The sequence below is a fragment of the Tachypleus tridentatus genome, chromosome 1 (genome assembly GCF_004210375.1).
Source record: "Tachypleus tridentatus isolate NWPU-2018 chromosome 1, ASM421037v1, whole genome shotgun sequence".
In the NCBI taxonomy this organism is placed as follows: Eukaryota; Metazoa; Arthropoda; class Merostomata; order Xiphosura; family Limulidae; genus Tachypleus; species Tachypleus tridentatus.
The window spans coordinates 87305564-87318402 of NC_134825.1; the positions used below are offsets into that span (position 1 = coordinate 87305564).

Here is a 12839-nt window from a genome sequence, read left to right on the forward strand (position 1 = left end):
ATCACCGAGTTTAATATAAACTAACGTTTGTATTACTAACATTTTCATTTGGAAGTTTATCAATCAAAAGATAAAGTCGTAAAACATCGTCTGTATGTTCAAAATGAATCTCTAATTTGTCTAATGATCAACTTTATCTCAAGAGATGGATCTTTAATTCTGACTTGAACAAGAAAAAAGGAAATTATCTAAGTATGTTTTGCCTTCTGATATTCATTTTAAATGTTGTATGGGAAAATAAAAGAAATAAGAATTTTCAGGTTATTAGATATACTAAGAGTTAAGCCACTGAAAGCAAGAAATACGTGAATGGATTGCTAATGGTAAAAACGCATAGACCAAAAATAAATTGTTTTAAGTTAAGTGCAAAGCTATAAAATGGGCTATCTGTGCTCTGCTCAACACGGGTACGAAATGCTGATAAGTTCGCGGACTTATCGCTATACCAGTGGGAGGCTACAAATTAAGTCTTGACAAAATAGTGAATATTTACACTGGAAACTTTTTATTTTTTTATGCCTATAAATATTTATTGCGTGTGCCAAGCAATCACTAATATATAAAAGTATATTCTTATTATAATTTTACTCATTACGCGAAATACCAAAAAGAAATATATTTCTAAACTTGAAATTAATAAAATATGCTCAACATCTTTATTTATCTCAGTTACAAACTTTCTTTTATCAAGTGTTCGGTATCGTTCCCTCATAACTCACGATATTGCATTAGTGATCAATAGTACGTCAACAAAATGCCTCCACAAATTAGTTGTAGTTTTTATGTATAATATTTATACATGTGTGAGTATTATGAAATCAATAAGTAATACTTATTAACGCTTTTTTTATCTTATAGATAGCACAGACACTCAGTGTAGATGTAGACGCCATGTTGTGTGATTCTCAAGCTCGAGGTATTAAACGCAAATATGACGAAGATAAGGACCGTGAAACACGTTCTTCGCTTTACTTCAATCAACGTCAGACAGTGTTCAACATTAGTTTGTGTAAACGGAACAGATTTAGACAGACTTTAAGTCTAAGACGATCCGTTCTCATTTGTAATACTTTGCGAAGAATTCAAAAAGAGTTTGAACAAGAAGGAGTGAAGATTAACTATGCCCCTAACAGGCACTTTTTTCTTTCACCACTGAACCAACAGGTCCTGACCCTTGACCCACCACCTCTTCCAAGTCAAACTACGCTGGAAAGATGCCCACAGGAGCTTCTACGGAATAATTTTAACCATGAGGTGGAAAAAAAAGTTACCCAAAGATGCCTTTCCTTCACTGCGCTGCCGCAGACAGATTTAGTTGATAATTACTCTGTGATGTCTACTGTGTTAAGTGCGTACCAATACAAACCACCACCTCAAATAAAAGAGCTTAGTAATAAGCTGCAGGCTAGCTCCTTATTGAATACTTGCTTGCCCAAGACCTGCACAATAACGAAGGGGGAAGTAATGAAAAGACAAATTTGTAACGAGACTACAGAGGAATGTGACAGATGTCTAACAGAGTTCGATACTTCGTCTGGAAGGATCACTCCTTTTGTAAAAACAGCATGCGACTCTAGTGCCTTTTGGAATGATGACGGTGACAGACTGACCAGTTTAAATTGGAGCTCAGTACTTAACTGTAGTTCCTCGTCAATCAGTGCTGCCAGTAGCGCTATGGCAATGGGAGAAGGATATGATGACAATTGTCGGTTTATAGACAGGGCTGCAGTAGAGAATGCAGATACATCAAGTAAATCATCACCTGGTGTCTCCGAAACGTCGCTACATGTACTCCTTCCTGCCACATCAGAACTAAGCACGCTGTCAGCTATGAACAAGGCTTATGCAGCTTCTTCGAGTTGTAGTCCAAGCTCGGGGTCTACGTCCAGCTGTAGTTCAGGAGATGAGATCTTTGGCGATATAGACATGTCACTCTACGATTTTGATCTTTATTCCCCCTTATCTCCCCCTAACGTTAAATTGGCCCCGGTAAGTGCTGAAGAGCTGATGAAATCTCTTACAGAAAACGGTCAGTCATGTCCAGTATCTAACTGGACGAAAGAAAAAATGAACGAAGAGGGAGACAGCGCCACTCTAGCAGTGTCATGATATTTTGACACTTGGAATATTTATTTATGTCAAACATTTTCAATTATATTTTACAAAGTAACGGTTTCACATATCGGGGAATTTATTTTGATTGCAAAGCTTATTGGTAAATCCAACTAAGAAGTTTTCTTGGCTAGCTGCACAATCACGATACTTGTGATAAAAAAAGTAGTCTCACAACTTAGTGTTTGCGATTTTGTTTAATTTAAATTTCAGAATTCGAAGAACAGTTCCTGTTATCAGAATTTTAAAAGTGATCATATGCATTTTTCATTGTTTCACTTAAAATATTCGTATATGTTGCTCGTTCATTGCAAGTAACCCCTAGATACAGATAAATAAATGGGACCAAGTCTGAAATCCTCTTCCGCATTTGACTAAAAGATTTTTATGCTCTTATTTCTAGGTCACATGATTTTATAGCTCTTAAAAATCACTTGTAGGGTGTATTGTATTTTTAAAATCGCTATTTAATTCAACAAATGTAATGAAGTTCCGAAGAAACCATACCCACTGAAATGATGCCGTTTTAATTATTGTAATGAAAATTGCTTGAACAAAGTTTGATCAAACGAAATTATTTTACTTCAGTATTATGTCGTAAGGAAGAATTCATAACTTAAACACATCTTAGTGAACTACAATGTCCACTCTGCTTTTTCTTATGTTTATTATCTCCACATTCATATTATCATTTTTATTTGCTTCAGGAATTTATTTCCTTTGAATGCTCAGTAGCTAAGAAAAAAAATATTTTCAGTTTGCAATAACGTGAAATCTGGTAGAATATTTTCGCTTATAGCTTTATGCAAATAATGTTATTTGAGTATTTTGTATAATTAGGGGAATGACTTATGTAACCACGAAGACTTAATCGACCAGGTAGTCAAAATACAGATGGTTAACTTCATCAGTGATGTAGATTCTAGCGATTACCTTTTTTAAATATAAACGGTCCGTTTGGCTAACGTACTCTTCAACTTTAACATACTTAACAGGAACAATTATTCAATTATCTTTTAAACTTATTTGATGCACATGTCTAACCAAAGATTACGCTAATGGCTAGAGATTTTCTTTTTAATAGTTCCATTCTATTCTGTAAATGAAAATATATAAATATATTTGATTAGAGAAACGGTACTGGCGGAAATAAGCAAAGAGTTATATACTTAGAGCTGTGTTGTTAACAGTCCTCTCTGACTGTTTTCAGCGAATCCGCTATTGGCATTTTTTATGTATATAAATATGCATTATCATCTTTGAAAAATTAGCGTAATATATATGTATATATGATCATTCTTTACCAGTTATAGTATATATATATAAGCCATCAAGCATCATTACGTCACAAAAATGATTGCCTATGTAAGTGTGGATGAAAACATCCTAGAGTACATATTATGATAAAAAGCTAGAACTATTTTTCAAGAATGTTCACTACTATTTTACGTACCTTTACGCCAGACGCTTGAAATGTATACCAAAAAAATACCCTGCCATCTTCACGGTCATTTCTTTGCTCATAGATAGGTGGTCTTTTCTTCAAATTTCGACCACGAATATCTGTTAAAACGAAAAACTTGACTGTGCATTTAAACCGGTACAAATCAAAGTAAAAACGATTTTGTGAGTTTCCTCGGGAATGAGATATGGCAATAAGCTACTGTATTATGTTGAACTTTAGTGTAGTTCAGCACCTTTATTACAGTAAATGTATTTAAAATAGTGCATTGTGTTTCAGAAATAGACCATTATCAAAACAACGTGGGATTAAAAAACTGCAAGATACAAAGATACATATTCATATAGTAATGGCTAAGATTTTTATTAACAAGACATATATATTATGTAGGATTCCTTTGTATATAACGAATATTGTTACCGGCTGCTTTCTTCTTGACGTCATTACAGTGAGCTATTTTATTTACATGACTTTGCTGTTTTGTATTCAGTTGAACTGCATATTCATCAGAGAGTTATTGCTATGTGAAATATATTGCTATATAAGATTGAAGAAAATGAGGAAAATTGTGTGATATTTTTCAATAAGACAGGAAACTTCAACATGTGTGTAAAAATCCAACAGTAATTTATTTGATATGAGGGTTACCTAGTTGAAAGTTCCAGTTATGAAAAGCATCTGAACGTGTTGTTACAAGGGTAATTTAGGCATTGGATAAACAGTATAGCTTTGGTTTAAACGAATTACTCGTGTCTGTTCTTAAAGTGAAACGACGTTCCGGCTATTATAGAGAGGGCTTCTTTAAGTCAACCAGAAGGACTCAGTATAGAAATATATTTTTGTCCCACTCTAGAAACAGGCAGGAGCAGTCTATTATAGCCAAGACTCTGATACATAAACATATAACACCTGGACATTTGGCGAGATAGGTGTGGGAAAGTTAGAAAATTGAATTCTTAAGAATGGTGTTGAGTTGTAGGAAAAGTATAATTTGCATATTGTATGTAATCATGTTCTTGATATGCGTACTGATTTGGTGTCGTTCAGGTAGAAAGAAGAATTGTAATTTATGTGCTTCTGCAATGCAACATTAGTTACATTTTGTTCTACATAAACCGTCTCCATAAAAACATTCAGATACATTTCATCAATAAAGGTATGATTTTATCGTATTAAGTAGTATAGCAACAGAGAATTTAAAGTTTAGACTAAACATGGTTTCAAAGTCAAAGTCTGGAAAGTTATTTACCTGTCTTTGTTATAAAAATAGTGATAATATAGGAATCTAAATCGATAACTTGTGTGTCTTTGGTTAAACGTGTTTTGTAGATAATTTAAAATCTCAGTGATAAAGTTCATTATGAACTAATCTACTAGATATGACGTTAAATGTTTAAATGCACCCATTTAATTGCTGCACTTACAAAATTATACATAGTAAATATTGTAAAAGATTCTAACAAGGTTTACCGTTAGCTGGTGTATTTGATAGATGGTAAACAAGGATTGTGTTTAAATGATAAGAATCAGTTATATTAAAGACAAATTGTCAAATTTCCTATGTACACAAAGTATTTTTACCAGTAAAAGTTAGTTTTACAAGTTAATACTGGCTTCAGGTTAAAGTATTTTTGTTGTTGTTAATCACGTGTTTATAAATCTATTCGTATGTTTATTATCATGGCGCTTAAAAGTGTATCAGCTCAAGTTAATGACCTAGTGAGATGAGGTATAGAGTTTGTACTTTCGTACGATTAATTTGATCTACATTTTCGTCATACTAGTAGTGAATGACAATTTTAAATGACTGTTTACTGCACAAAAGTACACAGCTTACTAATCAGCCTATGTTAAGTAAGTATTTCTTATCTTCAATACAATGACAGTTATCTCTTTTCTCTCTTAAGAACGATGTCGTTGTTTGTAAATAATAACTTTAAACATATTAATTACTTTTATTTTGTTTTACTGTTTACACATGTGTGCAATTTTTTGTGTGTTCTGTTTTAAGGGTCATTATTGTAATTTTTGAATAATTGTGTATAACTTCGTGCTTCTCTTACCAAAGACCAAAAGCACAATACTTGCTTCGTAAAGCCTTACTTATACATGGAACCATAGTATTAGTAGAAACTTTACATAATCATAATGAAAGAAAATTAGTTATTCTATCTATTTTCTTCATCATGTGTTTTGTAGGATTGTTTCTATTGTTTTTTAATTAGTTTCCTTTTTTGTGCATAAAAAATAGCACAAAATACAAAAAATGCACGCTTTAAGCTAGTTTCTTACAACATAAAGTCATACTATATTGGGCTCTCTACGCTTTGTCCAGTAGAGGGAATCGAACATCGCGTTTTCATCCAAAAAATGCCACTTTAACCCTACATATGTTCAGGAAATATAATGAAATACGCAATTTAATGAAACACGTCAAAACTTCCATTATATTTCAATCATTGTTTGTTGTATTTTGCAGTCAGTCAAATTTTATTGCTAACGGACTTCGTAAAAATGGACACATTATTACATAATCAATCCAAGATCTAAAATTAGCTTCTTTTTTCTTTATTTTTATTTTTTGTTACATTTTTCAAAAAGTTTTGTGAGTTTTTCAAACCAATATATTTACATTGTCGTTACTCATTTAAAAGTTATATTTTTCAAAATTTCAAATATCTAAATCGAATCGAGAATATTTCTTACCCATGGCGAACAGTCAGATTTTCCAAAGAATCACTTTCTGTGCTTTCATATCATGAACGTATACTAAGACTGATGCGAATAAATTAGACATATCTTAATCGAGTGCAACTAAAGGTTCAAATATTCAGAGTTAAAAAATAAAAATTAATAATATCAAAACAGAAAGAACAAATACACAAGATGTATAACGCTATTGATAAATCAACGTTTTTCCAAACGTAACATCTCACTTTAAGTTTCTTTGTGACTAAAAAAAGGAAAAAAATGGCCTCGACATTTATTTTATAGGTTTCATTATTAACTGATTATATTAGCATGTGGATTAATCAGATAAGAGGCAAAGCTGTAGTAATTTCATACGAAAATTCATCTTGGATCTAGGAAAATCGGGGGAGGGGAGTGAAAAGTATATAAATACGTTTTGGATCGGCTAGGGGCATTACATCTAAAATGCGTTTTGCACTTCGAGGCGTTATAAGAGTGACAGTGAAGTCCAATTATCCCATCAAGTAAAAGAAGCCCAAAAGTTGATGGTAAATGCTGTTCTAGTCTATCAGTTAAAACTGTTTGTTTTGAATTTTGCGCAAAGCTACATGAGGGCTATCTGCGCTAGCCGTCCCTAATTTAGCAGTGTAAGACTAGAGGGAAGGCAGCTAGTCATCACCACCCATCGCCAACTCTTGAGCTACTCTTTTACCAACGAATAGTGGGATTGACCCTCACTATATAACGCCTCTACGGCTGAAAGGGCGAACATGTTTGGTGTGATGGAGATTCGAACCCGCGACTCTCGGATTACGAGTCGAGTGCCTTAACCACCTGGACATGCCGGACCCAGTTAAAATTTAGAGACAACTTTGCGCGGTAGCCCTCTGTGCAACTATTTGCGAAAATCCTGAGGTAAATAAATACGTTTGTTTAAAAAATGCTCCTGTTTCTGAAAGATTGTGTATGGTTCTAACAGTTCTGTTAAGTAGTTATTTTAATGCACTATCAATAAGGAAGGAGTTTCATATGCCTTATTTAGATATATAATCACACTTGTGGCTACAATTCATTAATCAGGAACATAGAGTCCAGAAGAATAAATTTAATTTCATGTGGATTCACTTTTCTGAAGTGTCCTTCATGTGTATAATGCTGCATTAAACTACGTGTATATAATGAAGGGAATTTTTGTGAGACTTGATGTTATACCTCGATGATTTAAAGCCGCAAATATACATGCTTAAATATGTCTTGGTTTTACTGAATGTTTTTAATGTCATTTTTTGAAAAGTAAAGAGAATGTAACTTTAGAAACGTTACTGTGAAAACGTATGTTCACTGTAATTAATGACAGATTAAGTTAATCAAAGATATACTTTAACACTGGGTAGTATATTTTCCGAAATTATTATGTTTGGATTTTTTTTTTAAATCAGGTTATTAATTCCTTTAATTAGCTGTATATTCTTCATTGATAAGAAAATTGAATAGGGGAAAGTTGCTTTCACTATTTTGTTATTAGTTTCCCAGCAATAACTTTCAAAAAAAAAATCATAAACGGTCACCTGTAATAACTTCAGCGAATCATTCAGATGTCTCAAGTATTTCATGATATAATCTTGCTCTTTATTTACTCAAACAAATAAGTGTATCAGCGACACTAAAAGTATCTGTGTTAACTTAACAAGGTAAAGGGCTACAAAATGCACAATTTTCTTTTCTGTGGTATCATATAGAGGAAGTTGTGTGTTCATCAGAAGAGTGTTATTTACGTTTGTGTTGTGTTAACTACATGATCAGGGTAAGTGGAAAAGTATTTATTGCTGTTGGACTGCAAAAACAAAGTTGTACATAGTTAGTAAAAGATTATAATTGTATATTAATTTATATGTTGATATCATATACAGACGGACAATGCCGTATTCTGTTTAGACTCTTCCAAATAAATCATTTTATCAAATATATTGTGATACTGTGTATTACTTTAAGGGCGTGGCATTCTACCAGTCACATGCTAATATTTGTACAAATGTTAATTTTTTTTATATTATGGATGAAATAAACGTATAAAACGATTTTTTAAAAAGTCACAGAAGTTACAAGAATAATCTATACATAGGGGTAATTATACCTGAACGAAACATTTACAATTCACAAAAACAACCAAGTTAGAATAAAGTCATGTAAAGACGTGATATCAAAGTAAAATATCTTACTTATATAAATGGGGAAACTGTGTATGGATATAATGATGGTCTGTTGGTTTAATAATTTATTTCTACACCTTCATAAATATAACATGTAAATTCATCACTCTTCTATTATTTTGTCATTGATTTATATCATAAGTTACATAAATTTAAAACACATAAAAATATTTTTAGCTAAGGTAAGAATTAAGCTAACAAATGACACTGGAAAATGATACTTAGTCTTTGTCCATCAAAAGACTGTTTGACTTCAGATTTTCCATCTACTCCTATACCCTAATATTAGTCTTTGTCCATCAGACGACTGTTTGACTTCAGATTTTCTATCCACTCCTATACCCTAATATTAGTCTTTGTCCATCAGACGACTGTTTGACTTCAGATTTTCCATCCCCTCCTATACCCTAATATTAGTCTTTGTCCATCAGACGACTGTTTGACTTCAGATTTTCCATCCACTCCTATAACCTAATATTAGTCTTTGTTCATCAGACGACTGTTTGACTTCAGATTTTCCATCTACTCCTATACCCTAATATTAGTCTTTGTCTTTTAATTCAGACGGAATTTGTGCCCCTGATAATTGTGGGATGCATTAACCATTAAAAGATATTAATGCCTTTTGAGTTATTATCGGCTGCATTCCCTAGTTCAGTCAAAATATGTACCTGTGATTTCCTTTTTTCCCCATTTTTACGACATCTCTCACTTTATGTTTTATGTCCCTATCAAGGACGAGAACTAAAAGTAGTACAGTAATTGTACGACTTCTTTATACCACAAATCTGTTTGTGTACAAAAGTAACAATAGGTTTTTCTTAACCGGACTCACTATCGTACCTCTAGATATTTCGTATATGAAAAGTTAATACGTCATGGATTATAATTTTAATTGTACATCTGATGAAAAGAAATCAATAATATCACCAAACATTTTGTCTACTGTATAGTAGCGAGTAATACATTTGGTGCAATGCGGCAATATTATTCACATACCTAACTTAATTTAGCTTTTTATATTCTGAATTAAAAAAAATGTTTTGGATCCTGTTTAGCAAGTTGAAATAAGTTTCTTTTCTATGTTTTAGAATGTAAAATATTTTCCAAACAAAATAGTCAGAACGTTTAATTACACGTGTTGTTTATTTAGTACAACTATTGGCTGAAATAAAGGAACCTTATTTTTATAGCAATTATTCCATGGCTATTCCATTTAAGCATTAAGACTATGATTGTATTGAAAAAAGAGCAAGAGGATAAACGACAAAACAGTCATATTTTTTATAATTCTTTGAAAGCTTATTTTATTAATGTATAAAAATTAAAAACATTTTACTTTATTAAATCATTACAAATGTAACTGAAAGTAAAATTATACACAAAGAAGAATTCGACTCCAGCTATTAGGGATAGCCACTAACTCAGTAGTTCCTAAATTCACTTTCCATCTACCCCTAAGTCCTTAACTTATCAGATTTAACATTGTGACCATAAAGATAAATTCACCATTAATATTATAATAAAATTATTAATATGAGTGTTACAGTTGTTTAAAACAGTGCAGATGAGATGAGTAATACCTGTCTCACAAAATAGATCGGATGCGTTTTAACTGCCATACATAGCAGGTGAGGTGCTTCATACCTTATCCACAGAATAGATAGAACATATCCTATATCATACAAGGCCGTTAAGGTAAGTCACACAAGTTTCATATAATAGAATAAATGTGTTATAGCTGTTTTAAAAAATAGCATTGTAGAGGGCTATACCTGTCCCAGAGAGCAGATAGAATGTTTCATAATTGTCGTATGGAACATCTGAAGAAATCCTATCTGTTCTGTTGAATAGATGGAATGATAAAGCTTAGGTTGTGGAACCTATCCCACAGAATAAAGTATTGACCAAATAGTATATTAACTGTGATGTAGTTTATCGAAGTAGAGCTTTAACATTTTACACGTCTCACCGTCATTTTGTCTTTATAGGTCACACTGTTATATAAAGATATGTAACAATCGATTTTAATTGTTCTGGCATAAATTTATTTCAGCTGTTAAATTGTTTTCAATATAAAATACCCACGAATAGTAAAAAAACTATAAATCATTACCACCTTCTCGGTTATTATATTGTGAAAAGGATATCCGTTAATGTCCAGATCCCACATAAAGGAAGTACTCACCTAATATAACCACACTGATTTTTTATAGTAATCTCGCTTTAGTAAATCAAGATAGTCATTAATCTTTACAGAGAAGTGGTAAATATATCGCCAAATAGGTTAGAATCGTCTATATTGTTTAAAAGGTAAGTAACTTATAGAAAGAACTAAATTACATTCAAACAGTGTGTGAATAGGTAAAATATCTATATATCCTGAAGCAAATTGTGTACATCGAACTTGAGGTACTGAATTACCTACATGATACATCTTACATATTATAATGAATAATCAGATAAAACTGTTCAATGTTACAAAAACATAATATTAAACAAAATTATTATATAAAGAAATCCTATTTTTAAAATTATTATATCTTTAAAAATATTTTCGCAGGAGAGCATTGAGAACCGTAAGTTTCATTTGGGAAAATTTCAAAATGATGAAGCCTATTCCATTTTCAAATAGTTTCAGAGATTGTGAAACCTTCCCTAAATTAAATAACTGAAACCCTCCTACCCCCTTCTTCCCCGGCCGGCACTCAACGGTGAGTTTCACGACTTATAACATTAGAATTCGAGGTTCCATCTCTTCATTGTGAACAACATAGTTGGCTAATTGTGGAACTATATGATTAACAACAAATAAGATAAGTAAACGTGATGTACTCTGGGCAATGTTCTTTGATCTTCACAGTTTCACTCCTCAAACTGTCCTCATGCTCAGTAACGTTTTCCCACCAGCCATTTAAACAATACTATAAACTGTAATATTGCTTTTCTGTCTTCACCAGCATGCTTATTATAGTGTCACATATCCGCAGAATATCCAATGATATTTTCAGGCGTAACTTGATTAAGAAATGCAGTTTTTTTGCCATTGTTGGTTTTTCTATTTTTAGTTTTATTCCCACATGATCTTACATTAATGTGAGGGCAAAAACATTGATTAATTGTATAATGTTAGGATAAAATACATTATTTTGAGCTGCATTATTTAATGTTTTGTAACATACGCAGTAACAGTGTCAATGATCGTAAGTTGCTTCACTTATATTAAATAATTTACATCTTTAATAGCGAAATGTCTCTTTGCGTCTCTTGGACAGTTATTCCTAAATCATATAGAAAAGTAAATAACTGGTAAAATAAGATTTGTTTTGAATTTCGCACAAAACTACACGAGGGCTATCTGCGCTAGCCATCCCGAATTTTGCAATGTAAGACAAGAGGGAAGACAGCTAGTCATCACCACCCACCACCAACTCTTGGGCTACTCTTTTACCAACGAATAGTGGGATTGATCATAACATTATAACGCCCCCGGGGCTGAAAGGGCAAGCATCTTTAGTGTGACGGGGACTCGAATCCGTGACTCTCGGATTATGAGTATAGTGCTTTAACCACTCGCTATGCTGGTTCCCGGTAAAATAAGAATGTAATCTATATATTCCCTCCCTCTCACCAGTGGTACGGCAGTATGTCTGTGGACTCGCACCGTGAGAAACCTGCTTTCGATACCCGTGGTGGACAGAGCACAAATAATTCATTGTGTAGTTTTGTATTTACTTCCAAACAAACAAAATCTAGAAATTCAGTCTTGAATGAGGATTTTTTGTGAGTTAGAATGTTAGTTAGTATTTTAATTATTTTATCCGTGGCTCCCTGCTAGTACAGCGGTAAGTCTACGGATTTAGAAAGCTAAAACCAGCGGCTTCGATTCCCCGCGGTTGGCTCAGCAGATACCCCTATGTTTCTTTGCTATAAGAAAACACACACACACATTTTATTCGTTAATATATATATCAAAATGATTATATTCAGGACTACATCAAAGAAAATTATTCGTTGTTTTTGCAGTTCTCAAAATTTCATATTGCTATTAACATCGTTCCATCAGTCTTCGTACGTCCTAAACTGCTAACCTGAGTAAAAGAAAAAACTTATTAGGAACAAAAATATTTCTTTTTGCGAGGGAATTTCATGATAAAACTGGATTTCTTCTGTTGACTAATTTAAATAAATATTTCGAAGATAGGAAGATGAACGGTTTATGTTTGTTTGTAGCTAAGCGCCAAGCTGTCTGTGCTGTGTGTATCTCACAACGTCGTTCTCTGCTATATTAGTAAAAGTGTTAATGCCCATACAAGCCGTTTTGAGATACATATTTATTTCAAATAGGTTTCTCGTCATCAAGA

At 32.6% G+C, this 12839-nt stretch overlaps 1 protein-coding gene and 1 long non-coding RNA gene across 4 annotated transcripts in view; one reads left to right on the forward strand and one right to left on the reverse strand.

Moving 5' to 3' along the window:
- The window catches only part of LOC143254934 (uncharacterized), a 39594-nt gene extending 29359 nt beyond the window's left edge, over positions 1-10235 (forward strand). The window contains exons 2-3 of one of the 2 annotated variants that reach the window (XR_013030378.1): positions 859-4730; positions 10075-10235. Coding sequence is in view for 1 of the 2 variants with exons in the window: in XM_076509847.1 (XP_076365962.1) it covers positions 859-2109 (1251 nt within the window). In the remaining variant the exon portion in view is untranslated. Of the gene's footprint in view, positions 1-858; positions 8229-10074 lie in introns of those variants that run through there. The other variant, XM_076509847.1, reaches the window with a different exon arrangement.
- The window catches only part of LOC143254970 (uncharacterized), a 62331-nt gene that overhangs the window by 18985 nt on the left and 30507 nt on the right, over positions 1-12839 (reverse strand). Inside the window, exon 3 of one of the 2 annotated variants that reach the window (XR_013030394.1) lies at positions 3566-3675. This is a non-coding gene — a long non-coding RNA (uncharacterized LOC143254970). Of the gene's footprint in view, positions 1-3565; positions 3676-12425; positions 12567-12839 lie in introns of those variants that run through there. The other variant, XR_013030393.1, reaches the window with a different exon arrangement.